At 48.3% G+C, this 25526-nt stretch overlaps 1 protein-coding gene and 1 non-coding gene across 10 annotated transcripts; both read right to left on the bottom strand.

The window, feature by feature from the left end:
• Window positions 1-478: 478 nt before the first annotated feature.
• Window positions 479-23941, bottom strand: ZNF274 (zinc finger protein 274). Of its 9 annotated transcripts, none has more exons than XM_027514546.1 (8): window positions 23458-23938; window positions 22967-23042; window positions 22110-22236; window positions 21278-21373; window positions 6099-6581; window positions 3248-3333; window positions 2201-2327; window positions 479-1795 (listed from the first exon to the last, which is right to left on the bottom strand). In XM_027514546.1, the coding sequence occupies exons 1-8, from the start codon at window positions 23709-23711 to the stop codon at window positions 885-887; spliced, it is 2160 nt and encodes a 719-aa protein (XP_027370347.1). In that variant the 5' UTR covers window positions 23712-23938; the 3' UTR covers window positions 479-884. The 9 variants fall into 9 exon arrangements, with proteins under 9 accessions (XP_027370347.1, XP_027370349.1, XP_027370348.1 ...); XM_027514548.1 differs by lacking the exon at window positions 23458-23938 and adding an exon at window positions 23240-23457; XM_027514547.1 differs by lacking the exon at window positions 21278-21373 and having other exon boundaries at window positions 23458-23941.
• On the bottom strand, window positions 16031-16132 carry LOC113876903. The gene has a single exon (XR_003506635.1). It is a non-coding gene; the product is annotated as a U6 spliceosomal RNA (small nuclear RNA).
• Window positions 23942-25526: the final 1585 nt, after the last annotated feature.

A 25526-nucleotide genomic window follows, 5' to 3' on the forward strand; every position in this document is an offset into this window, starting at 1 on the left:
TCACATCAGAGATGAGGTGTCTCTGGCCTTCCGAAGCAGTCAACTTATGACATGAAGTTACCCACAGCCTGAAATCTTTCCCAACTGAGCCTTTATTACTTTCACGTTTCCTTTAGTGAGAGAGTGGTGAGTAGAGAGGCTCCTGCCATGAGACTAGGGCACTGCCTGCCCTCCTGGTGGCATCATCCACCATTCCCTGGTTGATCATCCTCTAGCTCACCATCCAGGCTGCTCATATAATCCTGACAGATGTCCATTCATCTGAAGGAGGTCCATGCAACACCCGCCCTCCTACCTGCTGATCATGCTCCCAGAGCATTTCCTTCACCTGCCTCCCCACACACTCCCCTTATGCACTCTGGGACAAATTCCCACATCCACCCAGGGCCCATCCTTTTGTTTTAACATTGCTTCTTTTAACTAAGTCATTAGTGAAAAGATGTTTAAATAGGTGGAAAAAAACACACAGAGACCCTACTACAGAAATATATAGTTTATTTATCCAAGTTCTCTTTCAACCCTTGTCCATATGCATAAATACTTTACCACAAACATCAGTGCACAGACTTCTTGGTATCTGTTTTTTTAAACTTACGTTACAAGCATTTTCAGGTTTCACTAGTTATTACTTTTAACAACCAATGAACAAACAAATTAGAACGGCAAATCAACTGAGCAAACACCTAGGAGCGACTGATGTATTCATTAGCAGTAACTCCCCACTGGTTTTCTTAAGTGCAGGGCGGTGTTCCTGGTCGTCCTTGGGTCTTGAGAATTTCATCACCAGAGACTTTCATTCATATCCGAATCCCAACCAGGTTTCCTCAGGTGACACTGCTGCAACGGTGACGCCTCCTCAAACGGCTTGAGAGCTGGGAGGCAGGCTATTTCTTCTTGCATTTCACCCTGCTGTGCGTTTTCTGGTGCCCTATCAGGTGCGAGCTCTGCGTGAAGGCCTTTCCGCACTTGCTACAGGAGTAGGGGCGCTCGCCGGTGTGAGTCCTCTGATGCCGGATGAGATGGGAGCTCTGGCGGAAGGCTTTGCCGCAGTCCGGACACGGGTAGGGCTTGGCCCCGGTGTGGGTCCGCAGGTGCTGGGAGATGGCCGAGCGGTCGTTGAAAGTCCTCCCGCACTCGTGACACACGAAGGGTCTCTCCCCAGTGTGAACCCTCTGGTGCTGCCTGAGGGAGGAGCTCTGCACGAACGCCTTCCCGCAGTCCCGACACACATAGGGCTTCTCTCCCGTGTGGATCTTCTTGTGCACCGAGAAGTACCTGGGATTCCGGAACGTCTTCCCGCATTCGCTGCACCGGCACACCTGGCTCCCTTTGTGAATTCGCGTGAAGGTGATCTGCGGGGCGTTCCGGGCGCAGGGCCTCCTGCCCCCGTCGCCGCCGCTCTCCACAGCCTTCCCGGCGCCGCCGCGCTTTGGAGGAAGCTTTACGCATGCGCCGCGTGTCCCCCTTTTAAGCCAGGGGTCGCGCTTGCGCAAGCGCTTTCTAGGAACAGCTTTCTGAAGGGAGACGCGGCCGCGGTCCGGGCCTGTGCTCGCCTGGGGTTGGGGGCTGTCCCCGGGCGGCTGCGGGGGGAGGGTATTTTCCGAAGCGAGTGTCACCGGTTTCAGCGCTGTGTCCCAGACTCCCGGGGCCCCGGCCTCCAGAGCCTCTCCGGAGGTGGAGGGCCGGGCGTCATCCGCCGAGGACCCCTCCTCCTCCTTCAGGGGGCAGGCGGGCCCCTCCTCAGGAGGTCCAGGCTGTGGCGTTAACTGCTTGCTGTCCAGGGTCGTCTCCCACCCTGAAAGAAACCCAGACGTGTGGACCGCGTTGAGAAAGTGCTGAAACGGGTCGATAATACGACATAATCAGATATCCAGAAGCTTCCTCCCGCCCCAAGTGCAGCCACGCAGGCTGGGGAGGGATACCGGAGCACTGAAGCAGCAGAGCTCAGCAGATGGCTGAGCGTCTGGGTTCTCATATCCCCTTGGAGTTTGGACAGCAAATCAGTCCTTCACTGGACCCGAGGCTGCCTCTGTCCACACCTTGCCTGCCCTTCTAGGTCTACAGCGTCAGCTAAAGGCCTGGAGGCTGCAGGGGACTCTTGAAGGCACATATAGGCCTTGCGCTGGGCCCAGAGGAGGTATAAGCCTGGACTTACAGCCTCTGGGGCATCCCAGTCCTGGGGACGGTGGCGGGGCCTTACCCACAGACACCAGGTGTCCGAAGGTCTCCAGCATCACGTCGTGGTACTCAGTCCGCTGTGTTGGGTCCAGCAGCCCCCACTCCTCCGTGCTGAAGTCCACAGCCACGTCCAGGAAGGTCACTGGATCCTGCAACGTCACACACGTGTCTCAGCAGGAAGTTCACACTCCTTGGTAGGTACACAAGAGAGGCTGGCAGGGACATTCCAACAGAGCTCACTGTGCTGGCACTCCCCAGCTTTGGGGGTTTACTGGGAAACACTGCCTGGGGCCTGTAAGAGGTCTAGTGAGTGTGTGCTGATGAAACCAGAGTCTGGGGCCCAGACTGGAGTTCCTTCACAAGGACTACAAGTGCCACAGACTGCTTCCTTTTCCCCATGACTTCCCACAGGGGACTACCCCTCGGGTTGCCTCGGGGTGGGGCAGCAGACCAGCTGCAGTATGGTCAGTCCTTTCGAGATGCTGACCAGGACTCTGGGAGTAAGAGGTCTTCCACTGCCCTAACCCAGATGGGAAGCACTCTGCCCACAAGGGGCAGAGCCTGCTTGAGAAGCAAGAGGCTGGAACACCTGAATACAGCCATACCTGCCTGTACGAAGCCTGAAGCCTGCCTCAGACCAGTCGTTACACGAGACCACTTCTGTGCTCAAGCCAGGTGTCAGCCCTGACCAAGGCCATATACACACCATCACCGGCCACTTTCTGAGCCTCGACAGTCAGTAAGACAGGACCAGTCCTATTTTGTCTACAACCTGGCTCTGGTTATTTTGAAGCAAATACCAGGCTTTGTTTTAAACACCATAAACACCCAAGTCTGTGTTTCCAGAGAATGAAGTCTCTTTTGTTTTAACTGAGATCCAGCAGTCATCTGCACGCCAGGGCTCAAGGCTGCCTGCCTCTCACTTGGCCCTTCTTCCTCTTCCGTCCAGGTTTCCTGACTCCAGGTCAGTGTGCCCCATCATGGTCTCCAATGACATTATGGACACTGGAGGGCAGACCTGCCGGGGAAGTCAGGACCAGAGAAGGAAAGTGCAACACTCCCCACTCACCTCAGGCAGCGCCTTCACGGGCCAGGTAGCTGTGTCCTGCTGAGCCGCGGGAGGGAGAGTGCCGGGGGCGCCCTGGGTGGGCAGTGCTGGGAAGAGATGTCAGCACAGGGTTAGCAGGGCAAGGGCAGCCCACCTCTGGCTCTGGGATGCCTGGGGCCGGCACACACCTGCAGCTCATCCCATCAGTCCTTTCTGTGACCTGCACCCAAACCCCACTTTTGTGACCACAGGGCACTGGCGTCCCTCCTGCTGGCCCCTCTCCCTGCCTCTCCAAGGACTGTTCTGGAAGCAGGCCCTCCACTGAGGCAGCCGAGTCACCGCCACATCACCTCAGCAGCTGGCTTCACAGCTTCTCCCCAAACACAGAGACCCACTGCTGGCCTCCGAGTCCTCCCTCCCTCTGTCCCCCCTCCCCACGAAGGGTGGGACTTTCTCTGGCTGCCAGGACCAGACTCATTCTCTCAAACGTATCTTGATGCAATTTTACCAAGTTTCTTCCACCTTCGAAAACAGCTCTGCCCAGCTCTGTGATGCTTTGACGTGACTCTCCCCATGTGTCCCCACACGATCCTTAGGCTTCTATAATGACGATGCGCTCCCCCCCACGCCCCCGCCCCCGCCACTATCAAGGGGACACATGGTATGACCCAGGCTGGGCCGCCAGGCTGTTGCTTCCTCCTGGCCAAAATGACTGCCTCAGGGACAAACCCCGGCCCCCCAGCCAGCCAATGAGAGCCGAAGAGGCAACTGCTGGAACATACAGGAAAGAGAAACCCCATGCTGGGAGCCCTATATGGAAACAGTGTGCATTTGCGTGCAGCTCCCAGAGGAATGATGTAGCAGACGACAAGCCCTGAAGACGTCTGGAACTGCTGGGTCTAGCCACGCCTGAACCTGAATCACTCTGGACATTTTCAGTAAATTGTATTTCTCCCTTGAACCACTCTGTGCAAGGGTTCACAGCAGTCACACCCACGTTCAACAGAATGCTGACCAAAAATGCAGGGTTCCTTAGAAAGCCTATTCCATTGTCTTCTGTAATACTAATTGGTTTCATTTGCCCCCGTGGTGTGACATGGACTCACTGACTTTCATCTCATGAGCTTGACAACCGTCTTCCTGGCACCTGTATTAGCTCCCTGGTTTAACAAGCTGCCATGACAGTGGCTCAAAATAACACGAATTTGCTGTGTTACAGTTATGGAGATTAGAAGTTTGATACAAACTCAAGGGGCTAAATCAAAGTGCTCCCAGGGCTGTATTCCTTCTGGAGACTTAGGGAGAATGTATTCCTTGCTCCTTCCAGTTCCCGGAGGCTTGCTGCCCATGACACTTTCCTTGTAGCACCCCTGCTTCAGCTGTCACATCTACTCTGACTCTGACCCTCCTGCCTGTCTTCCTTAGGATCCTTGCAATGACCTTGGGTCCTTCCAAATAATCCAGGTTAACCTGTCCATCTCTAGATCCTTAACGTTATCACACATGTGAAGTCCCTTGTCCCTTTCACCATGTGAGGTTCACAGGGTTCTAATGTGGATATCTTTGGGACCCTCAGCCTGCTGACCACAGCACCCCAGACTCGGTGCACGTGAAGAGACCACTCCTGCGGCTGCCAGCCCTGCTCTCTGCCCACACCTGTTTCTCCAGGAAGCCCTGTTCTCTGGATGCCACTCTCCAGGCTCAGATTCCCTCCCTCCTCCTCAAGCATCAGTCAGTCAGTCAACCATTCACTCACTCGAGAAGCATCTTTTGAGTACCGGTCATGGACACAGAAAATGGAGGTGAGCCAACAGGTGTCTGTGCTCTATAGAACTCAGCCTAATGAAAATCAAGTCTCATCAAGGCTGGATCCCCAGTACATCCCAAACTTGTACCATCTCCCTGGCCCACTGCTGCCGTCACCACTCTACCCACTGCTGTCAGATGCACGTTCACTTGTCAGACTCCCATCTTTCTTGCTAGGTTGGAGGCTTGTTGACCTCACGAGTCCATGAATCCCGTCTCAGTCATCACATTATTCACAGCCCCCAATGAGTGTGTGATCTTAGAAGCCACTTCAGAAATACATACACATACACCTGTGTGACTGAAATGGATGCAGCAGGGATCCTAGGATAAAAATGAAGCACATTATCTGCTGGCCTCCATCAGAAATGTGTGGAGGGCTCATTAAAGAACGCAGTGCCAGGGTGGGAGGGAGGTTCTAGAGGGAGGGGACATATGGATACTTATGGCTGATTTACATTGTTGTACAGCAGAAACTAACATAGCACTGTAAAGCAATTATCTTCCAATTTTAAAAAAAGGGACGCAGTGCCAGGCCCCACCCAAGAGTTTCAGCAGCTTTGAGGTAGGGCCTGAGGCCTTCCATTTCCACAAACAGGTCCAGGGATGAGGCCATTCTCAAAGTTCTTTGATCTAGTGGTAGTGACAGGTATGTCAGCAAGGAAACATCTAAAGTAGGGGTCCCCATTCCCGGGTTGCAGACAGGTACCAGCCCAAGGCCTGTTAGGAACCAGGCCACACAGCAGGAGGTGAGTGGTGGGTAAGACAGCAAAGCTCCATCGGCTGATCCCCATGGTTTCCATTACAGCCCGAACCACACCCTCCACGCCTGTCTATGGAAAAACTGTCTTTCACAACATTCCTTGGTGCCAAAAAGGTTGGGGACTGATGATCTAAAACTGATTCCCCAAATGGGGTCGGGGAAGGGGAGGAAGCAGATGCCCTTGGCCTAGATGGAGTGGGCGCCACCCTTCTGCCACCCATCAGGAAGGCTGGGTTCTTTTGCTCCCACCCTCGAGACACCCTCCCAGGAACAGCCATCTCCCCACCCTTCCATGGAACTCACTTTCCTCCTCAGAGATCCAGGTCACGTCCTCCACCAGGGCCACTGCCTGCCGGCAGTCCACTGGGTGCTGCGACTCCACCCATAGCCGCAGCTTCTCAGGCAGTGCGCCCAGGAACTGCTCCAGCACCAGCAGCTCCAGCATCTGGTCCTTGGAGTGCGCCTCGGGCCGCAGCCACTGGCAGCAGAGCTCCCGGAGTTGGGCCAGCGCCTCTCGGGGACCAGCCACCTCCTCAAAGTGGAAACCCCGGAACCTCTGCCGAGCCATCTCAGGATCAGCCGTAGGCTTATCCAGATGTTGAGGGGGCTCCCTGAGAACCTCTGGGCTCAGGCCCTCATCTTCAGCATACAGAGCCCGGATCTGGGCATTCCGGGGAACAGCCACCTCCTGGTTCAGGGTGAGGACTTCAACCACCTCGATGTTCATCAGGGGATTCCCAGCAGGAAAAGGATCCAACTGAGGTTCCAACTGAGCCTCAGGACACTCTGAAAGTTGAAAACAGAGCAAGACAGATGGGCAAAAAAATGCATGAAAAGTTTCACAATGTTGTTAGCCACCAGGAAAATACAAGTCAAAAACCACTGTGAAATATCACTTCCCAGTCTCTAGGATGGCTATTATCAAGGATGGGTGGTAACAGCTGTTGGTGAGGATGTGGAAAACCTAGAACTCTTGCACACAGTAGTAGGAATACAGAATGCTACACTACTTTGCAAAACAGTCTGGTAGCTCCTCAACAAGTTACACATAGAGTTATATCATGATACACGGGTTTCAATCCAAAAGAATTCAAAACACATGTCAACACAAAAACTTGTACAAGAACGTTCACAGCAGCATTATTCAAAATTGCCAAAAAAGGAAAACAAACACCCATCAAATGATAAATGAATAAACAAAATAAGATCTATCCATATGATACATTTGTCTTTGGCAATAAAAAGGAATGAAGTTTTGATACATACTACAGCATGAATGAACCTTGACAACATGATGCTAAGTGAAAGAAACCAGACACAAAAGGCCACATATGTATGGTTCTATTTATATGAAATGTCCAAAATTAACAAATACAGAGAGACAGAAAGTAGAGTGGTTTCCAGGAGAAAGGAGAGATGAGGGGGTTGGGGGGTGACGGCTTCTTTAGGATATAGAAACTATTTTGAAATGAGATCATACTGATGGTTGCACAACCTTGTGAATATAATAAAAATCACTGAACTGTTACTTTCAAAGGGTGAACTTTATGATATATAAACTATTTCTTAACACAGAATAACAACAACAACAAAAAAACCCCAAGAGACAACAAGAACTGTGTCGCTATATATGCCTGCCCATGAGGCGAACTGAACCTGATCCCACCTCCATGGGGGCCAAGAATGAAAATATCTGGGAAAGACAGGGGTGCTGGGTCTTGGCATAGAGTCCAGAGAGCATTTGCTAAACAGAATTCCAGGATGGCCCTGAAATGCTAAGGAACACGCACAAAGTAACAGGAAACAAGAGAGTTCTCTACAACTCCAAGAATAAATGCTAATTCTGAATGAGTTAAAGATTCAAAAAATAAGTTTAAAAAGGTGAATAACACAGATTATGATTTACTTTCAATTAGACTTGTTTTATAAAGACAGAAATGGCATAGCTGATATCCAGAGCAAACCCGTACTTTCACCGTTGCTATTGTAAGTATAAGTGGTTAAGCACAGCTCTACTTGGAAAGGAATTTATAGATGAACTCAAAGCCTAACAATGGATGCCTAGGAACTTTACCAGATGAATCTGCATATATCCGGGAGCCATCCAGAGGTGAAAACACAACTTCTGTGATACCCAGAGAATGAACACACAGACAATGGCCAGCCAAAATGAAAGTGAAAGTGAAGTCACTCAGTCATGTCCGACTCTTTGGGACCCCATGGACTGAAGCCTGCCAGGCTCCTCCATCCACGGATTTTCCAGGCAAGAATACTGGAGTGGGTTGCCATTTCCTTCTCCAGGGGATCTTCCAGGCCCAGTGATCAAACCTGGGTCTCTGGCAAGAGCCACCAGGCTCAGTGGTAGAGTCCGAGTCCACCTGCCAATGCAGGAGACATGGGATCCATCCCTGATCCGGGAAGATCCCACAGGCTGTGGAGCAACTAAGCCTCTGTGTCACAAATAATTAGCCTGTGCTCTAGAGCCAAGGAGTCACAACTACTGAGTCCACGTCCTACAGCCCCAGCTCCACAATGAGAAGCCCGAGCACCACAACAGAGAGTAGACCCCACTCTCCGCCCCTAGAGAAAGGCCAGAGCAGCAACAGCAAAATAAAAGTATTAAAAAAAAAAAAAAAATGCTGGCTGAGGGGCCCAGTGGACAAAGCATTTACCTCAATTGGACTCATCAGTACAGCCATCCCAGCCGAGTCGGTAGGCGGAGGGGCCCCAGGAGGGCAGCTCCCGTTCCAGCCCGGAGACAGATTCTGGCCGAATGGAGCCCACGCTGAGCCTCTGATCCACCTCAGAACAGCTGTACCAGTGCCTACCCCACTTGCTATACCTCAGCGCAGCCCAGGGTTCCCAAGATCCCCACCATGCAACTGATTTGAGTACACAAAGAGTTCACAATGGACGCCTAGGAACTTTACCATACTAATCTACTTATGAGCAGGGAGCCAGCCAGAGATGAAGACGTGACTTCTGTGATACCCAGAGAATGAATACACAGATAAAGGAAAGCCAGTATAAGACAACAGAACTCGGAACTACAACTTCTGTGGCAACAAGCCCAGCTCTCAGGACTTGGTTGATAACTTCCAGTTTTTCTTTCTGACCCCCAAGCCAATACTCTCCAATCAGAACCTTCTCTTTTTTTTTCACCATGATCTTCCCCCTCCCAATCTGCTTTACTCTCAGTTCAGTTAGTAAAGAATCTGCCAGCAATGCAGGAGATCCTGATTCAATTCCTGGGTCAGGAATATCCCCTGAAGAAGCGATAGGCTACCCACTCCAGTATTCTTGGGCTTCCCTTGTGGCTCAGCTGGTAAAGAATCCACCTGCAACGTGGGAGACCTGGGTTCGATCCCTGGGTTGGGAAGATTCCCCTGGAGAAAGGAAAGGCTACCCACTCCAGTATTCTGGCCTTGAGATTTCCATGGACTGTATAGACTCATTGGGTCGCAAAGAGTCGGACACAACTGAGCGACCTTCACTTCACTTCAAACACAAAGGATGGTGGTTGACCTCCCCTGCTAGGTTCAACTCTTGAGTAATAGCCTCTGCATGTCCTCTTTTGAGCGGGCTTTATTTCCACAACACTCACTTCCAGGGCAATGTGGTAAATGATGGAGTAAAACTGGAAGACACAGGGAGTATTCAAACACAGGTCAAGAAAATTGTGAAAGATCCCCTTGTGAGCATTACAAAATTCGTACGTTGATTTTAGGGGGACTATGACAACATTGGAATGTTCCTGTCACATGCAGTAAAAAGCAGAACAGGAAACTACTGTTGAAAACGAGTCCCCCTAAAAACGACTTCCCTACCGAGTTTACGCTTAACCTCTATTATCCAAAACTTTATCCCCTTTCTTGTCCCCTCTGACTTCAATTCCGGAATCCACCAGTGTCAGACGACCAAAACTGCTGTGATCGATAGCATCGTACTTTAATACAAACTGAAGCTGTCTGTCCAGGGCAAGATGAGCTAACAGATCCTGGAGCCATGGATCACCTGGCCAGAGACGTCGTGATAAGTCATCTCCAACTGTGCGACGCTATGGAGCCTACCAGGCTCCTCTGTCCATGGGGGTTCTCCAGGCAAGAATACTGGAGCAGGGTGCCAAAAAACAGGATTAAGAAATGTCCAAAAAAAAATATATTAACCCCAGCCTCTCCAATCTTTCCCTTTAAAACACTCCTAGGATTTGTCTCCACATAATAAACCTTTACTTTGCTGCAAACTCCCGCTGTTGGAGTTTGGCTTTCTACGCCTGGCGCACACGAGGTCAGTTATATTACTGTGGAGTAACTGCAGCTGCTTAAAGAAAAAAAATCTGAAAGCGACTAGGAGTAGCGGCTGCTTGTTCGCTGTCTCCGTGCTTTCCCTTGCCGTCTGTGGCCACCCAAGCACCTGCCGCGTATGTCGCCGCGCACTTAGCTGCGGCGGCTGCGGAGCTGGTTTTGGTAGAGCCCGTGCCCACACCAGACGACTGTGTACGAAGTGCGCCCGACCCCTCCTCCCAAGGGTGAAGAATTTAGATGCCTATGCTCCCTTCACAACCGCACCAGCTCCTCTCCAAGTTCTAGGAGCTTAGGACCGCGACTTCCGGCCTGGACGGAAATGCGTCATGTTCCCGCCGCACTACAACTCCCAAGAGCCTCCAAGTCGTGCGACTTCCGGCGCCGCCATGTTGAGGCTTTGGGTTTCTCTGAGGCCTTTGGCAGGATTGCGGCTCACTCGCCTCTCACCTCTTCCTTTCGCGTTCCCTTTCCCGGTCTCCCTGGGTCAGTGCGGCGGAGCCTCCATACACACCTTCCCGAGCTGCAAGTCTGTCTTGTTGGGTGACGTTGGGTGTCGGGAGCGCGGCCACTTTGCTCGAGAGTAACGAGCACCTGGATTCCCGACCCATTTTCCTCCCCCGCTCCCACATTCTTTCCTTGTCTCCTTTGGGCTTTTTTGTCCTCCTTTCTCCGAATTTTCTGATTACACACCTCGACTGGGCAGCGGCCTCCACGGACCTCACGGGTTTTGCCCGTTGCTGGCGCGTAGTGAGTCAGCTCGGAGTCACAAGTCGCCCAGTGCCAGCTGGGGCCGCTCATCCAGACTGGCCTTGGGCGCTCCAGGGTTGAAAAACAGCTCCTGGGCCACGCTGTCACGTAATGGCCGCTGCCCGGTCACTCCTTTCCTACTTTTAAAGGATTTTTTCCTTGATGAAAATCATGACAGACATTTGACCTTCCATTTCCAAACCCTTCCCCCAACTTCCTCTCAAATAAGGCTTTGAGTTAGCTTCATGTGGATGCTTGCCTGCCTTAGGTCATACCTGCGTTATCTTGAACATTTATTTAGTTCCCTTCCTGTTCCTCAGGATTCTGGAGGCTTATTCCCGCCTCGATGGACATGAGTTTGAGTAAGCTCTGGGAGTTGGTGATGGACAGGGAAGCCTGGCGTGCTGTAGTCCATGGGGTCGCAAAGCGTGGGACCCGACTAACGACTGAACAGAACTGATTCCCGCCTCCCCGCCCAGTCATTCTTGACTTGAAAGCACAGTTTTTTCCTTTTAATTACAGCTCTTAAGGCTTGGAATTTCTCTCTGAGGATAACAAGGTGGGGCTCCCTAGGGGCTCCGTGCTGGGCCACAAGCACCATTTTGAGCAATAATCATGCATGACACTTAAAAGAAAAACCTTAATTCTCCAGATTGCTTAATAGCTTTTTACTTTATGAAATTTCCATGTTTTATTCCTTGGTTAATCAGAGGAATTTTTATTTAGTGCTTTCTCCCTTAAAAAAAATTTTTTTTTTGTATTCTACTTCATTCTCTCTAACCTCACCCCTTCTTTAATCTGGGCCATATATTTACTTCCTCCTTATCGTTGTGGGCACCAGGGTGTTTTCCTTTGTTGCTGAATCCAGTGTATCCGCCCTCTCTCTGCTGTAGCAACCCTTCAGGTGGACACTGGTTATGCAGTTATCATAAACACCTACTGGATGCTGTGCAGTACCTGAAATGGCCGCGGGTAAGTGTCACTCCAGGCACCTCAGTCCTCTGTCTCATCTCAGGAACAACTCCCCAATCCCTCTAAAGGGAACCCTCAATGCTGTCTGTATTGGCCCCACTTGACAGAAAAATGAAAGCTCTGTGTAGGCTGAACCTGGATCCACACCTCACTCAGGCGGGGCTGACTAACCTACCCACCTGCCTTGGGAGCTGCATAAAATGATTTCTCAGCCACAAATCCCAAGTGCTGGCTTTCAATCCACCAGCTGAAAAACCCCCGGGGGGTGGGGGGTGGGGTAGGATTGGGGAATTTAGTCCCTGCCACCTGCAATTCCCTATCTAGCTAGGGGGCTATTTTACAAACTCACTGAGCCTTTGGGCAAGGGGCTTAATCCTTCTGGGCCTCAGTTTCCCCACCCTAAGTGAATAGGGACCTCAAGGCAGGTACTGGGGAGTTGTAAAGGCTGATGGCAGTCGTTGTTTTCTTCTCTCATGCTCTCTCTGCTACCTTCAGGTAAGCTGTCTGTCTCACAGTGCCCAGTTTTCTAGTGAAAGCTTTGCTACAAGACCACAAAAATAATAGTAACTAATTACAATGTCCTTCTGTGAGCTTGTTGAGGGTGCAGGGGCAGCTCCCCTCATCCCTGTTGCACCTTCCCTTTGTCTAGGATGCCCTCAGCTCATCCTGTCTCGTCCTTTCCCCATTTCTTACTCCTCAGCTCTGGACATCTTGCTACATCACCTTCTAAACGTGTCTCCCCTCACTGGCCTGCTGAGGCTGCTAACTGGGTCTCATGCATTGGAAACTCCTAAGCCAAGCCCAGAGGAGGATGTGCCAAAGCTGTTGATGATCATTACACAGTCGGCCTTCAAATCAGTAACAGCAGCTACCATTTCATGAAACCCTCCAAGGACCTACCTGGGCTTTTACAACACCCCAGCCCCATTAAGCAAGTGACCAACTTTTACACAGATCCACGCTGGGAGAGGCTAAGAATCTGCAGAAGGGAGCACCTGGGAACCAAACCCTGTTCTTTCATGCCTTTTATACCAAAGAGGGCTTCACATAGCTACAATCTTTTCCTCAAATGTGCCCAAGAGTGTCTCATCCAGAAGTCACTGCACTTGCACCTGCCTGCCAGGTGATGTCTTTCCTAACATCTCTGCTTCTCCTTCCCCATCCAGCTCTCAGGTCAGATGTCATCTAGGAGCTATCTTCCCACCCAGTTCTAAACTAGTATTGCCCAGCCATGCTTCCCCATTCCTGTATCTTCCCCATATATATACTCTATATTGTTTCATTTTTTCTTCATACCATTGATTGCCACCTTTAAGTATCTGGCTCATTAATTTCTCTCTCCACCCTCTCTAGAACAGCACTGCTCAGTGGAACATTCTTTGGTGAAGGGAATATTCCAGATCTGCACTGTCCAATGTAGTAGCCATTAGCTGCAAGTGACCAGTGAACATTTGAAAGGCCAGCACAACTAAGGAACTGAACTGGTAAGTTTGTTTTAGTAGGTTTACATTTACTCAGCAACACAGGCTAGTAGCTTCTCTGGAATGAGTGTAAGCCCAGTGAGACAGGGGCCTTTCCACCCTGTTTATCATGGTGACCCTTCCCTATAACAGGACTTGGCATTTTGGCAGGTTTGTTCAGGAAGTATTTGTTGACACAGCAGAGCTTCTAAGTGCTTTGATGAACAGTGCACCAAGACATTGGGCCTTTCAAAGGCTTATGCTTGCCCATATTTCAAATTTCAGGAAATCTCATTGGTACTGAAATTGTGTCCATCTGTAAGTTATCATGGGAAGACAGCCGCTGCTGCAAAGTTCCCATCTTTTACTTGGGAGCCTAAGCAGGTCATGGGGTAAGAGGACCTTGGTTTAAACCCCCACCTGCTTCTTCCCAGACAAGCCAGGTCAGGGACTTGCCTTCATGCTCCCACAGGATGAATGGGGCTGTGGAGTTTCTCTGGGGCTGCTGGCTGGAATAATTATAGGACTTAAGAAAGGGACTTCATGCACTTCTAGCCTTTTAACCCCTCAAAAGAAGTCAGTGTTTTTACATACTTAAGTCTTACATGGCCCTCTAACATAACCTTCTCCAAGTAGAGCCTGCTCATTCCTTACCAATTTATTCTTAGGTTCCATTTCAAAAAAGTATCAATAACAAAGTCTTTCCTCTATGTTGAAGTGGTTATTTCTGCTTTAAGCCACAAGTATTAAGTTTCTGTATTTTATACTCTGTTGTAAGTGCTCAACTCTATTTCAGAGGATACTTTTTTTTTTAAACACATTATCTAAAAATAGATAAAATAGGTGTTCATTATTACAAGCTACAGATATTTTCTCCGTTTCATATTTTTCTCATTTTGTGCTTTAGTGAGAACAATGCTATGTATAGGTTGCAGAAAGAACCTGTTAACAAAGCACCTAGTGTTCTGTCATTGAGTAGCTCATGTTCTGTGGAAACCTATCTTTTAATAGGAAGCTAGAAAATATTCACTGCCTGGGTTAATACAGAGATACAACTAATTATCTACTTTGTTCTTAAGAAAAAGTTGGTTTTAAGATTTCTCTTGGGCCAACTTTACACTTTTCCAGAAATCTTTCCATCTTATTGTTTGTTCGTTCCTGTACTTAACAAATACTTACTGAGCACCTATGCTATGTCAGGAGCTGGTGACACAGCATGAAGATGACAGTCTTCCATTTTATGAGCATAGTTACTGGCAGGACCTCTGAAAGTGGAAGGTCACCCTCCCACCCAATTTCCTTCTCTGGAGACAATCACATCCTATAGTTTCTATATTCTCCCAGTGGTAACAATTGGTATATTAATACCTGGTGTATGTTTGCATGTATATTTTTAAGTGGGAAAAAAAGACATTGGTATCCTGTATGTCTGTACACCTTTATATACGTTAAGGTGGACTTCCCTGGTGGCTCAGATGGTGAATCTGCCTGTGATGCAGGAGACCCAGGTTTGATCCCTGGGTTGGCAAGATCCCCTGTTGAAAGGAATGGCTACCCGCTCCAGTATTCTTGGCTGGAGAATTCCATGGACAGAGGAGCCTGGCAGGCTACAGTCCATGGGTTGCAGTCGGACAGGAGTGACTAACACTTTCACTTCACACGTTCACGTTATCTATGTTAAAAGGTATATATTTGTAAGAAACAAATATCTCTTGGTGATTGTTTCATATCAGTACATAAAGCTGGCTTATTCTTCATTCTTTGGCCATACCACATGGCAAGGGGATCTTAGTTCCCCAACCAGGGACTGAACCCACATCCCTTGCAATGGAAGAGCTGAGTCTTAACCACTGGACCATCAGGGAAGTCCCTAGCAGGCTTATTCTTTGACAGTTGTTTAAAACACTATAATGGGAACATGTATTGCTGAATATCTACATAGTTTCTTTTCTCTGTATAGGTTTTTAACTTGCCACTTATTTATTCTTATCTATCCAGAAAATGGGCTCTTTTTTTCTTCTTCATTTCTGACTTACTACTGCTTTTATCTTATTTTTCCTCAGGACTCTTAGTTTTTTTTCTCCTCAAAAAAAGGTTTGAGTCCAATGCTTAGTTCATTTACTTTCCTTCTTTTTCAGTTAATAGTTTAAGCACTTCGGGTCTTGAAATTACTCCGGAGACTGTACCTAGACGCTAGGGAAAGTGGTCCTCAGATAATAGGATTAAGGTTACATGGGTCCTAGAGAGCAAATGGATGGTAACAGAGAACATGAAGTATTCTTGAATAAAGACTGCACAGTATGTGACCACACCGTGATAGGCTGGATTCCTGCCAAAACATGTTTGATAGCCATTCAAGGTTATAGACTTTTGACCTTGTCCCCAGGAATGTGACCACTTCAAAGTTCTTTGTAGCACTATTTTAAGATTTCTTTTATCATCCTCTTGGAGCCTGGCCTAGTCTTCAGACTCTCCTGTTTGAAGATTTCCTCATCTCTTGTAATTTTTCCAACTGTTTATTCACTCAACGGTTTCCTGAGCTGTAACGTCAGTTATTTCCTAGCAACTGGGGACATGTGAAGGAAACTGAAATAAGGATGCCGGGCTCACTCGTGCTACTTAACATTTGTTCTAGATGTTCAGATAAGATAATAGAATCCAAATTGGAGAAACAGAACCTGTTTTACTATATATTCATACAGTTGACCCTTCACATCTGTCTATACTTCACAATTTTATTGTATTTTTTTAAAGTAGTATGGAGGGCTTCACGAATGGCCTGTTATCCTTGCACAGGGGCCATGCTAATCCTGTGTTGTTCCAATTTTAGTGTGCATGCTGCCGAAGCAAGCACTGTACTGCACCATTTTATATAAAGGACTTGAGCATCTAGATTTTGGTATCTGTAGGAGTCCTAAAACAATTCCCCATGGATATCAAGGGATAACTGTCCTAATGTGATCAAGGTTTTAGAGTTTGTCTTTCTTATGACAATCTGGTGTAAAAACAGAATGAGACATTTCATTTGTACTATTCAGTGTGGGTCTCTTCAGTCTGTTTTTCTGTTCTGTCAAACAAGGGGAGAGCTAAGATGAATGATCTGCCTGCACAGATTACGTTGAGAATCTGCTCTCATATGAGTCCTCTGATGCTGAACACAATGAGGACTCCTACTGAAGGGCTTCTGGTCAGTGGGTTCTGTGACTCCTCATGCCTAACATTGATTACATTCTCAGACACTCTTCAATATCTACTTCTATGATATTGAAAACAGCTGTTTATGAAACCTCTCCGCAGCAACTATTTCCCTGTGATTTCAGAGTTCTCAGATACAATGATTTGATGTAAGAACTTTTCCAAACGGAATACAACTGGAATTTTTTGTCTAGTATGAATTCTCTCAAATCAGGCTATAAGCATTTCCTGCTATGATTCCTGGGATTTCTTCCGTTTGAGTTCTCATATTGAAAAACACATGATGAAAAGGACTTCCTCCATTTGAGGTTTTTCCATGTGAGTCTCCTCTGTAAGCTGAGCTAAAACTAGGTTTTCTCACACTAAACATATTTACTCTTGTTCCTGAAAGAATTATCCTTTGTATAAAACGAATAATTTCCTACATCCGCCACATGTTGGTTTTATAGCCCATGTGAGTCCTCTCAGGCTACACAAAAAATCTTGAGAAGAATTTCCTTCTATTCCTCTCAACAATACAATCTTCTTGTACTAGCCTTTTTTTCCTACTAATGTCTATACTAATTTGAGTTGCCACATTCATATTTGCAGGGCTCTTTTGCTTAAATTCTTGACAAACCAAAAAAAATGTAACTGTCCTGCAAGCTTTCCTACAATCATGACCTTCAAAATAGTGTCTTTATTCCATTGCATTGTCCCTAATGTTTGAATCTATATAGATTATGTCTCAAGATATTCCACCCAAGCCACACATATGGTAGGTAATACTTTCTTGAAAGAACATTGAGTGAGAAGGCTTAAGATGTGAGTGCCATCAAATATTTCTCCACACTTATCTTCACAGCATCTTTTCAAATTAGTGCCTTCTTGAAGATTAATTCCATGTCTTAAGCATTTACCCAGGTTCCTTTCTACTTCAGCCACTGTCTGTGCTGCCATTTTTGCTGTCATGGAGAGCTAAGACACATGCAAACTGGGCTGTATTAGTGAGGCCTAGCTTTTGTTCAGTTCGTTCTCTGCCTTGAGGAGAGGCACAGCTACATTAGCGCTGGGAGAAAGGGACCACTGAAGGAGATATTCTCTTAACAGTAAGCAGGCCATTCCAAACACCTCAGACTCCCATGTTTTTATGCACTGCCTGGACCTCAGACAGGGGCATGCCACTGGCTTCACAGACCTTTACATGGGTGTTTCTAAGTCGCCTCCTATTCATACTCCATTAATAGAACCAGTCAGGACATGGTACAGTTGCAAAAATATGTGAATTTAGGTGGAAGCTATTAGGTAGTTCTTTGTATGATTCATCTGTTTGCTTAAAATTATTTCAACATAAAAAGAAAAGCCAAAGAAAACATATTTCCACCCTTCAAAAGTCTTGGCCTTTACCAGACTTCCATGTCACTGACCAATGCCAAAAAGTCCAGAGTAGTAGTACCTCTGTTTTCAGTTCAGTCGCTCAGCTGTATCCGACTGCGACCCCATGGACTGCAGCACGCCGAGCTTCCCTGTCCATCACCAATTCCTGGAGCTTACTCAAACTCATGTCCATTGAATTGGTGATGCCATCCAACCATCTCATCTCTGTTACTGTATTTTAAAAATGAGATACTGATACATTTTAAAAGTGTGCATGAAAAATGCATATAAATACATACATTACAAAGAACAGTCACAAGAAATCCCTTGAAGCCTTCACCTGTGAGCAGTTCTTTGTAGCTTCCTTTCCGTGCCCTCCTGGTCAGTTACTCAACTGGCCGCATTGGATCCACCTCACATAGAGAGGAGCCAGCTTCTCCCAGCCCTGTTGGTACTCTCTTGGGGGCAGATATTAACCACCTCTTCCCTATCTGCTACTACCGCAGCCCCCCGCCTGCTGGCATCTGTGCCCTTCTGTCCTCAGAGAGCTGTAAAAAGCACAGCACACACCTACTCAAGGAAGATCAAACCCCCCTGACAGTGGAGGCCCCAAACTTAACTCACCTATCAGTACACCTCAGTTACTTCCTTCCAGCCTAATAGGTGACTTTCCATTCCCAGAATGTGCCACCCTTGCCCCATTCTCAGGGTAACCCCCAGTGGCGTTTCTGCACCAGGAAACGAAGCTCTTCACTTCTATTCTTGCCCGTCACTGCCGACTTTCTGTTCTATAGGCATTGGCTTAAAATCTTCGCCCTGCAGTGTCCCCTGACGCCACCTCTAGAGTAATTCCCTGTTGCTCCCTGCTTTACACCATGTTCTTTTTCTTCTCTGTCCATACCACTAGTTAACTGGCCTTTACCCAGTTAGATCTGTGTAGCGTGTTGGTAGAAGGTGCTCCTCTGTTAGACGGAGGAGTCTACAATCAAAGGGATTACACTAGGTCTTTGGCTTACTACCAAGTACATACTTTCTCTTTTTTATATTGCATAGGACACGAGGGGCCTTCTACAAATATTTCTAAGGTCAGGGGGAGACAGTGGAGAAAAAACATCACATAAAGGATTCTTTGTGACGAAGCATAAACATGTTAGGCACCTATCACCCCAGGCCTAGCTTGTAACACAGGATCTTTTGTTCTAGGACACCACCCCTGAAAAGCCAGCCTTTCTGACGTGCAGAACCATAAGTGCCCAATGACCCCCATGGCAGCTAGATTCAGGAAACTGCTAGATCATCCAGAGATGCATGGCTGGAAGGTCGTCATCACCAAAGATGCAGGCCATGTACAGATTTCACAGCTGGACACTGTGAAAGTTCCAGGTAGTTCCAGAGCCACTTGCATTAAAGCACAGAGAACAAAGGGGAACACAAGAAGTTCTCCTTACAAAGCCAGCACACTCTGATACAGAAGTGTCCAAAAATAACAAGCATAAAGAAAACCATCCACCTCCCCAATATAATTTATGAACACTGATGCAGAAATCCTAAAAGTTAATAGACATCAGGATATTACAACAGGGGCACATCTATAATTATGTCACTGTTAACTGTTCAAATCAGAAAATCTCCATGATCACCTTGGAGGGCTTTGGAGGGGGAAAATTGGGGCTCTTACTAATTTTCATTTACTAGAAAGGGTGAGATGACTGTTCCTTTATCCAGATAAAAAGTGATACGAATCAAAGCAGAATCCAGAAACTTTCCCTTTTAAGTTAGAGACCAGATACTTAAAATCATCACATTCTCAGCCCAGTGTTTTGGAAGCAGTAGCTGTGAGGAATGTAATTACCTCCTCACCTACCTTGAATGCAAAAGAAATAAAATAATAATACTTTATACTTGCCAATAATATGACTCCGTACTAAGAAAATTAATGATAACCTAAGAAAACTGTTACAAATAAGAATTTAGCAGCAGGATAGGTTCATCTGCAGCAACTACGCAGGACTGCAAGGGAGGAGTAACCTGAGCAGATAAGATAGCAATGGAGGGAATGCCCAACCGCACGTGGAAAGCCTGCCCCTTGTACACCTGAGCCGGAAGGTGACAGACCAGTTCTGATCAAATTTCTGAATGAAGTTAAATGTAATATACATCCTAACAGCATTTTCTCAATGAATCCTGACAAGCTGATGGTAGGTATTCATCTGGTTGAGAACAAATATTAGGTTTTTTTAATTAAAAAAAAAAAGAGGGCCTACCGTTTATCCAAGATTGTTATAAAGCTACAGTAAGTACAGTAATACGGTGTTTACTAAGATACCGACAGAGATCAAGGCACCATAAGGGGCCAAGAAGGCCTGCATGCAACAAACAGTGACTATGAGAGGATATAGATGGTGTTCCAATAATCAGAAAACGGCATTGAAAAAACTTGTGCCCCACACCAATTACACAAGGAACCCAGTACACGAAACAGCTAAACAAAACCCAAAAGTACCAGAATAAAGTATTTGTACAATCTGCCCATGGATGGCATGAAACCTAGATTAGGAATAAAGACAGATCTGAAAGAAAAAAATCTGAAATCATAAAACTTTATGGAGACTAAATAAAGGTAGGAGATAGATATTGGACTGTTAACCTGCAGTGTTACTATCCATAATATATAGTAGGGTCCTCCCCACCACCACACACAAAAGACAAACCAACAGAGGAAAAAAAAAGGAAAACAGAAAAACTCACAAAAGCAAAAGTACAAATAATCTGTAAACTTAGAAACCAAACTGAATATATCTTTTCCTATCAGATCTGTAACCCTTAAAAACAGGACTGTAAGTCACCATCTACCTTACGCAGCTATATGTATTTTAAAGGAACTTAAGACAACAACTTGTTGCTACCAAATATTTTCACTTACATCTTGGTTGAGTCTACATTCTATTTCTAGAAATGCTATCTACACAAAAAACCCAACTTGATTGTGCAAAAAACTGTATGCAAGGATTTTTTTTTTTTTGCAACCACTTGAATGTCCATCAAGAGAAAAAAGTAAAAGTCAAGTCTACACTGCATGTGTGAATGAATGATGCAAATCTGTCTCCACTGAGTATGGTCACCCCCCCCCAAAACATAAACTTACATAAAATCTGGCCAAAGCCACACACCAGTTACCGGAGATTACAAAAGGGAAGGGCAATAGACCATGAGTGAAGCAGGGTGAGGACGCCCCTACTGCCAACCTGGCACCAGCAAGAGGTTCCCATTCAGCCAAGCAGTGCCCCCGACTGAAGCCAAGGAAAATGCAGAGCTTGATTCAGCATGTTTGCAGCTACTCCTCACAACACCCCACTAGGGGTTTTCCCCATCCACCTCCTTTGCTAAGACACTAGTTCCTGCCTAACCAGGACTCCCACACCAGGACTCCCATGTGCCTGGTTCTCACCTGAAAAGGTGTCTTGAGGAATTCCTCTCTCCACCGACCACAGCTCTTCCTCTTCCTCTAACTGAGATACCACATCTGGCTTGGAAAGCTGATGTTCTGCCCAAGGGAAAAGAGACAGTGCTTGGGGGTCTGTGTTCGGGAGAAAGTACTTTCCTGCTGTAGCAATTCTGTCCCTGTGTTCTCCCTGGTAGAAACGGCTTCTGGTCTAGGGCAGTGTTGCTAACTTCACCCATCCCCTTTGCCATCTGCTTCCTTTTCTGGGTTCTCTTGACTGTAAAGGAGCTAGTGGGACTTGGTTCTGGTCAGTAAAACACTAAGGGAAGTTTGTCATCTGGGGGCTTATTGCATTTTTGTTTGTTTGTAAAGTGTGCCAGCTATAGAAAGAGAACTAGTCAGGGCTGCCCTGGCTTTACTTTCTGCCTTAAACTTGGATGGACATAATGCTTGGCGTCAGTCAGGCCCATGCTAACCTAAGAATGACAACTTCACGCTAACCATGCAGAGATGGAAGGGAGCAAGGCCTTTGATGATACACCTGAGCTGTCAGACACTGACACCACGTTCTGGAATTCTTGTTACAAAAATAGTAAGCATCCATCAGCAGTTGGAAACATCCCTGATAGGCCCACATCCCTGGTATTGAACACCTCTGAGGGGTGGACTAGGTAAAGTTTCAAAAATTATTTGTAAAGTTGCCCTTTCCCTCAGGCTCCAGGGCCTTGACCCTTGAACTCAGATCCCTGCAGACTGAGCCAAAGCAGACACACACTTCAAAGGCACCACATTCGGGCTGCAAAGCACAAATCTTTATTGACACAGAGGCCATCCTTACCCACTGAGACCAGGTTCCTGTAGTTCTCCAGCATCACCTCCCTGTACAGGGACTTCTGTTCGAGGTCCAGCTTTCCCCACTCATCTGGGGTAAAACCCAAGGCCACATCTTCAAAGGTCACTGGTTCCTAAAACCCACAGGTGCCTGTTCAGCTAGGGCCTGTTGTCACCCATGCTGACAGGAGGAGGAGGAGGAGGGTGACTGACCACATGTAGGCACAATTAATAAGGTGACTCGAGCATTCCAGATATCTCATCACGAGTTCCTGAATTTGAAACAGCAAACCCAAGCTTGATCCCATCAGGTCACAGCAAGTAGGACAACCCATGAGGTCAGAAAACATTGTTCATTCTCTGAAAACCTTTCCACTTCTTAGTAACCTGAGGATTCCAACAGTGATATCAGGTGTATCCTTTCTCCTACGGAATTCCGTGAGCTAAATCACCACACTTCAGCCTGTAGCCTCCATCCACTGGCTATTCTGCTGCTACCTTCACCTATCAGGGCTTCATGCCCATCTCGCGCTTCACCCAGTGACTAAGCTTTAATTCCAAAGTACTACTGAAAGCTAAGTGAAGCCTGATTTCTGCTTACACCTGCCAATGGCTTTCCCCGCTCCGTTTAAAAGATAAATTAGAATCCCCCGCGATATGTCCTCTATTTGCTCCCTTGGAAAGCTAAGCAACTTGCTATCCCTCTGCCCACTAGGGTCTCTCCTCCTACAGTCCCCCACCCCTTACCTAGATGCAAGGGGGCCTGGAGGCACCCCAGGGAACGCGTGTGCCTGCATCACCCCTCCACCCCCGCTCCCAAATCCAGCGGTAGACTCTGAAATTTATCAAGAAACCTCTACTCACACGGAACCAATCCGTCGGAAGCCCGGAGGCCATAACTTCCTCTTCCTCAACGAGTCCCGTGGGAGTAGGCAGAGTCCTAAGAAGGTCGAATTTGGGAGGTGGAAGGGGCGTGAGGGTTAGATCAAGGCCCCCGCCCCCTCGGCCCAATCTACAGGAAATGACAGATCTAACTCCAACCTCGGAAAATGCTCTAAAAAGTCGTCTCCACCTGTTCTCAAACACCCAGAGGGGCAATTTCCCAACCTCCTCACCCAGATGGAGTCGGCGCCTTACCCAGCCCGCAAGCGCCCGGATGGGGTTGCCCCGCCTCGCGCCCCTATGGGCCCCGAGTCCCCGATTCACTGCCCTAAAGGCCCCACGGCGGAAGGACGGCAGACGAGGCTGGCTCTGGGCTCCTGCGATTGGCGGGGTAGGGGCCGCAACTGGGTGCTCCCCGCGGAGCAGCCCTGGAACACAGCCCCCGACGGGCGCAGGTTTCGCGCCACACTCACCCTGCGCGCGCGCGCCACACAATGGCGCCTGTCAGCCCCCGGCGAACTGCGTCAGTGCGTCCATTTGGACTACGACTCCCAGAAACCCCCGCGGCGCGGCGCACCCCACGTTGTGGGCGGTGGAGATCTTGGCGGCCAACTCGGGGCGGTAGGCGAAGCCCCGGGCGCGGAAAGAGTGCCCTTGGTGATCCCGCTGGACAGGAGGAGGCCTTCGAGGGGCAAGTCGGTCCGCTGGTCGGTCCCAGCACCTGCATGGGCGGCGACGCAGGCTGAGAGGGAGGCTCGCCAAGCCTCGAGGGCTGCAACGCGTGGGACGAATGGGAAATGGAGAAAGGGAAGGCATGGGAGGGGCAGGGCCGGAAGTGCTGAGAGGCGGGGCGAGCTTCTCACACCAACCGTAGAGAGAGGAGGGGCGGGCCGGAAGTGCCTTGAGGCAGCGGTAAAGTTGGTCCCCTTAGGCTCAGCAGTCAAGAGTTGGCCTGCAGTGCAAAAGATACAGAAGACGCGAGTTCGATCCCTCGGTCGGCAAAATCGCCTGGCGCGGGAAATGGCAGCTCACTTCAGTATTCTTGCCTGAAAAATTCCATGGACAGAGGAGCCTGATGGACTTCAGGCCAAAGGTTCCCATACAGCTGAGCACAAAGTCCTGCTAAGTTTCGGGGAAGAGGATACTATGTGTGTGTTCACACCTCTAAGGGAGAGGAAAAGGGGTCGGGTTGGGCCGGTGGGACGTGTTCAGAAAGCGGGACTGAAATCCTCCCGAGCTCCTGGGAGGAAAAGAGGTAAAGGGCCTGCCGTGAATTGTGCGGGTGTTAGTCGCTCATCGTGTCCAGCTCTTTGCGACCCCATGGACGGTAGCCCGCCAGGCTCCTCTGTCCATGGGATTTCCCAGGGAAGAATACCGGAATGGGTTGCCATTGCCTTCTCCAGGGGATCATCCCGACCCAGAGATGGAATCCGGGTAGATTCTTTATGGTTTGAGCCACCAGGGAAATGTGCAGAGGGTGAGGCTACATGTCCTGCAGGCCCAGGGAGGGGAATGGGGTCAGGACTAACTGTCTACTCAAGTTGTGAAGAGAAGGGCAGAGCAAGTGGAACCCAGGCAGCAGAGTGGAGGGAGGATTGTCCACGGGTAAATCAGAGCTGGACGGAGGTTAAAGCAATGGAAGTAGATTTTGTTCAATAAACTTGCAACGGGGGAAGCGGGAGACTCCAGTGTAGAACAGCTCATTTCTGAATACAACTAGAGTAAGTGGGGATTTATGGCCTAGGAGTAAGGGGAGCCGTACCAGTGGGTAGAAAATGAGGAGAAGGAGGCATCCTGTCTGGGGGATTCTAGCTGGACAAAGCTAATAGACGGTTTTAAGGAAGGCAGGCCAGGGTGATGATGTATCACCTGGGGAGAGAGTAGGGGTGAGGAATTTGATCAGATATCAAGAGTAGGGGAGTCTTCATAAACTGACTTAGGATTCTTGCTCAAATGGGATTCTATGAGGAAGTACAGGTATGGGCCTTATGGGGAGAAGGTTCAGAGTAACTTTGCTAACGTTTGGCTGAGCAGAGAATCAGGGAGTTGGTGTGGTGTGGGGTGGACAGGAAGGCTCCTCTGCCCCGGGTCCTCATCTGTGAGCCAGGTGTCCATGTCTAGGAAATGGAAGAAGTCTTTGCCTGCCCAGGACCGGGTGTGTGCACCTCTTCCTTGAGCCCAGTCCACTCTCATCTTTATTTGGAGCCCAGAACAAAATAGTCTCATGTCTTCCTCAAAGTCCAGTATCTGGTGTCCTTCCATCTTCCTGAGGTTCCAGGGCCCAGACTCTGATGTCCTCTCTCCTTCTTGGTGCTTGGGACTCTCCTGAGACCCAGGGCCCAGTGCATCCTCTCTCCACTTTGTAGCAGGTTTCAGTGGCCTTATGCCTCTGTTTGAGTCATCCTGTCCATTGCATGCTATGCTTGTTCCAGCAGTTGTACATTTCTGTGGCCACTGTGGAGAATATTCACAGGTGTGCTGCATATTGTTCATCTTATTTGTTGCAATTAAGACAGTGTGTCTGTTGACTTGTGCATATTAG

This window comes from Bos indicus x Bos taurus, chromosome 18 (genome assembly GCF_003369695.1).
Source record: "Bos indicus x Bos taurus breed Angus x Brahman F1 hybrid chromosome 18, Bos_hybrid_MaternalHap_v2.0, whole genome shotgun sequence".
In the NCBI taxonomy this organism is placed as follows: Eukaryota; Metazoa; Chordata; class Mammalia; order Artiodactyla; family Bovidae; genus Bos; species Bos indicus x Bos taurus.

Coding starts and splice junctions, on each gene's coding strand:
- ZNF274 (XM_027514546.1), bottom strand. CDS start 23,711: ATGCAGGTGCTGGGACCGACCAGCGGACCGACTTGCCCCTCGAAGGCC. Junction 21,374..22,109: donor CAGGAACCTGGTCTCAGTGG/GTAAGGATGGCC, acceptor TCCCTTGGGCAG/AACATCAGCTTTCCAAGCCA. Junction 3,334..6,098: donor CTGGATCTCTGAGGAGGAAA/GTGAGTTCCATG, acceptor ATCTCTTCCCAG/CACTGCCCACCCAGGGCGCC.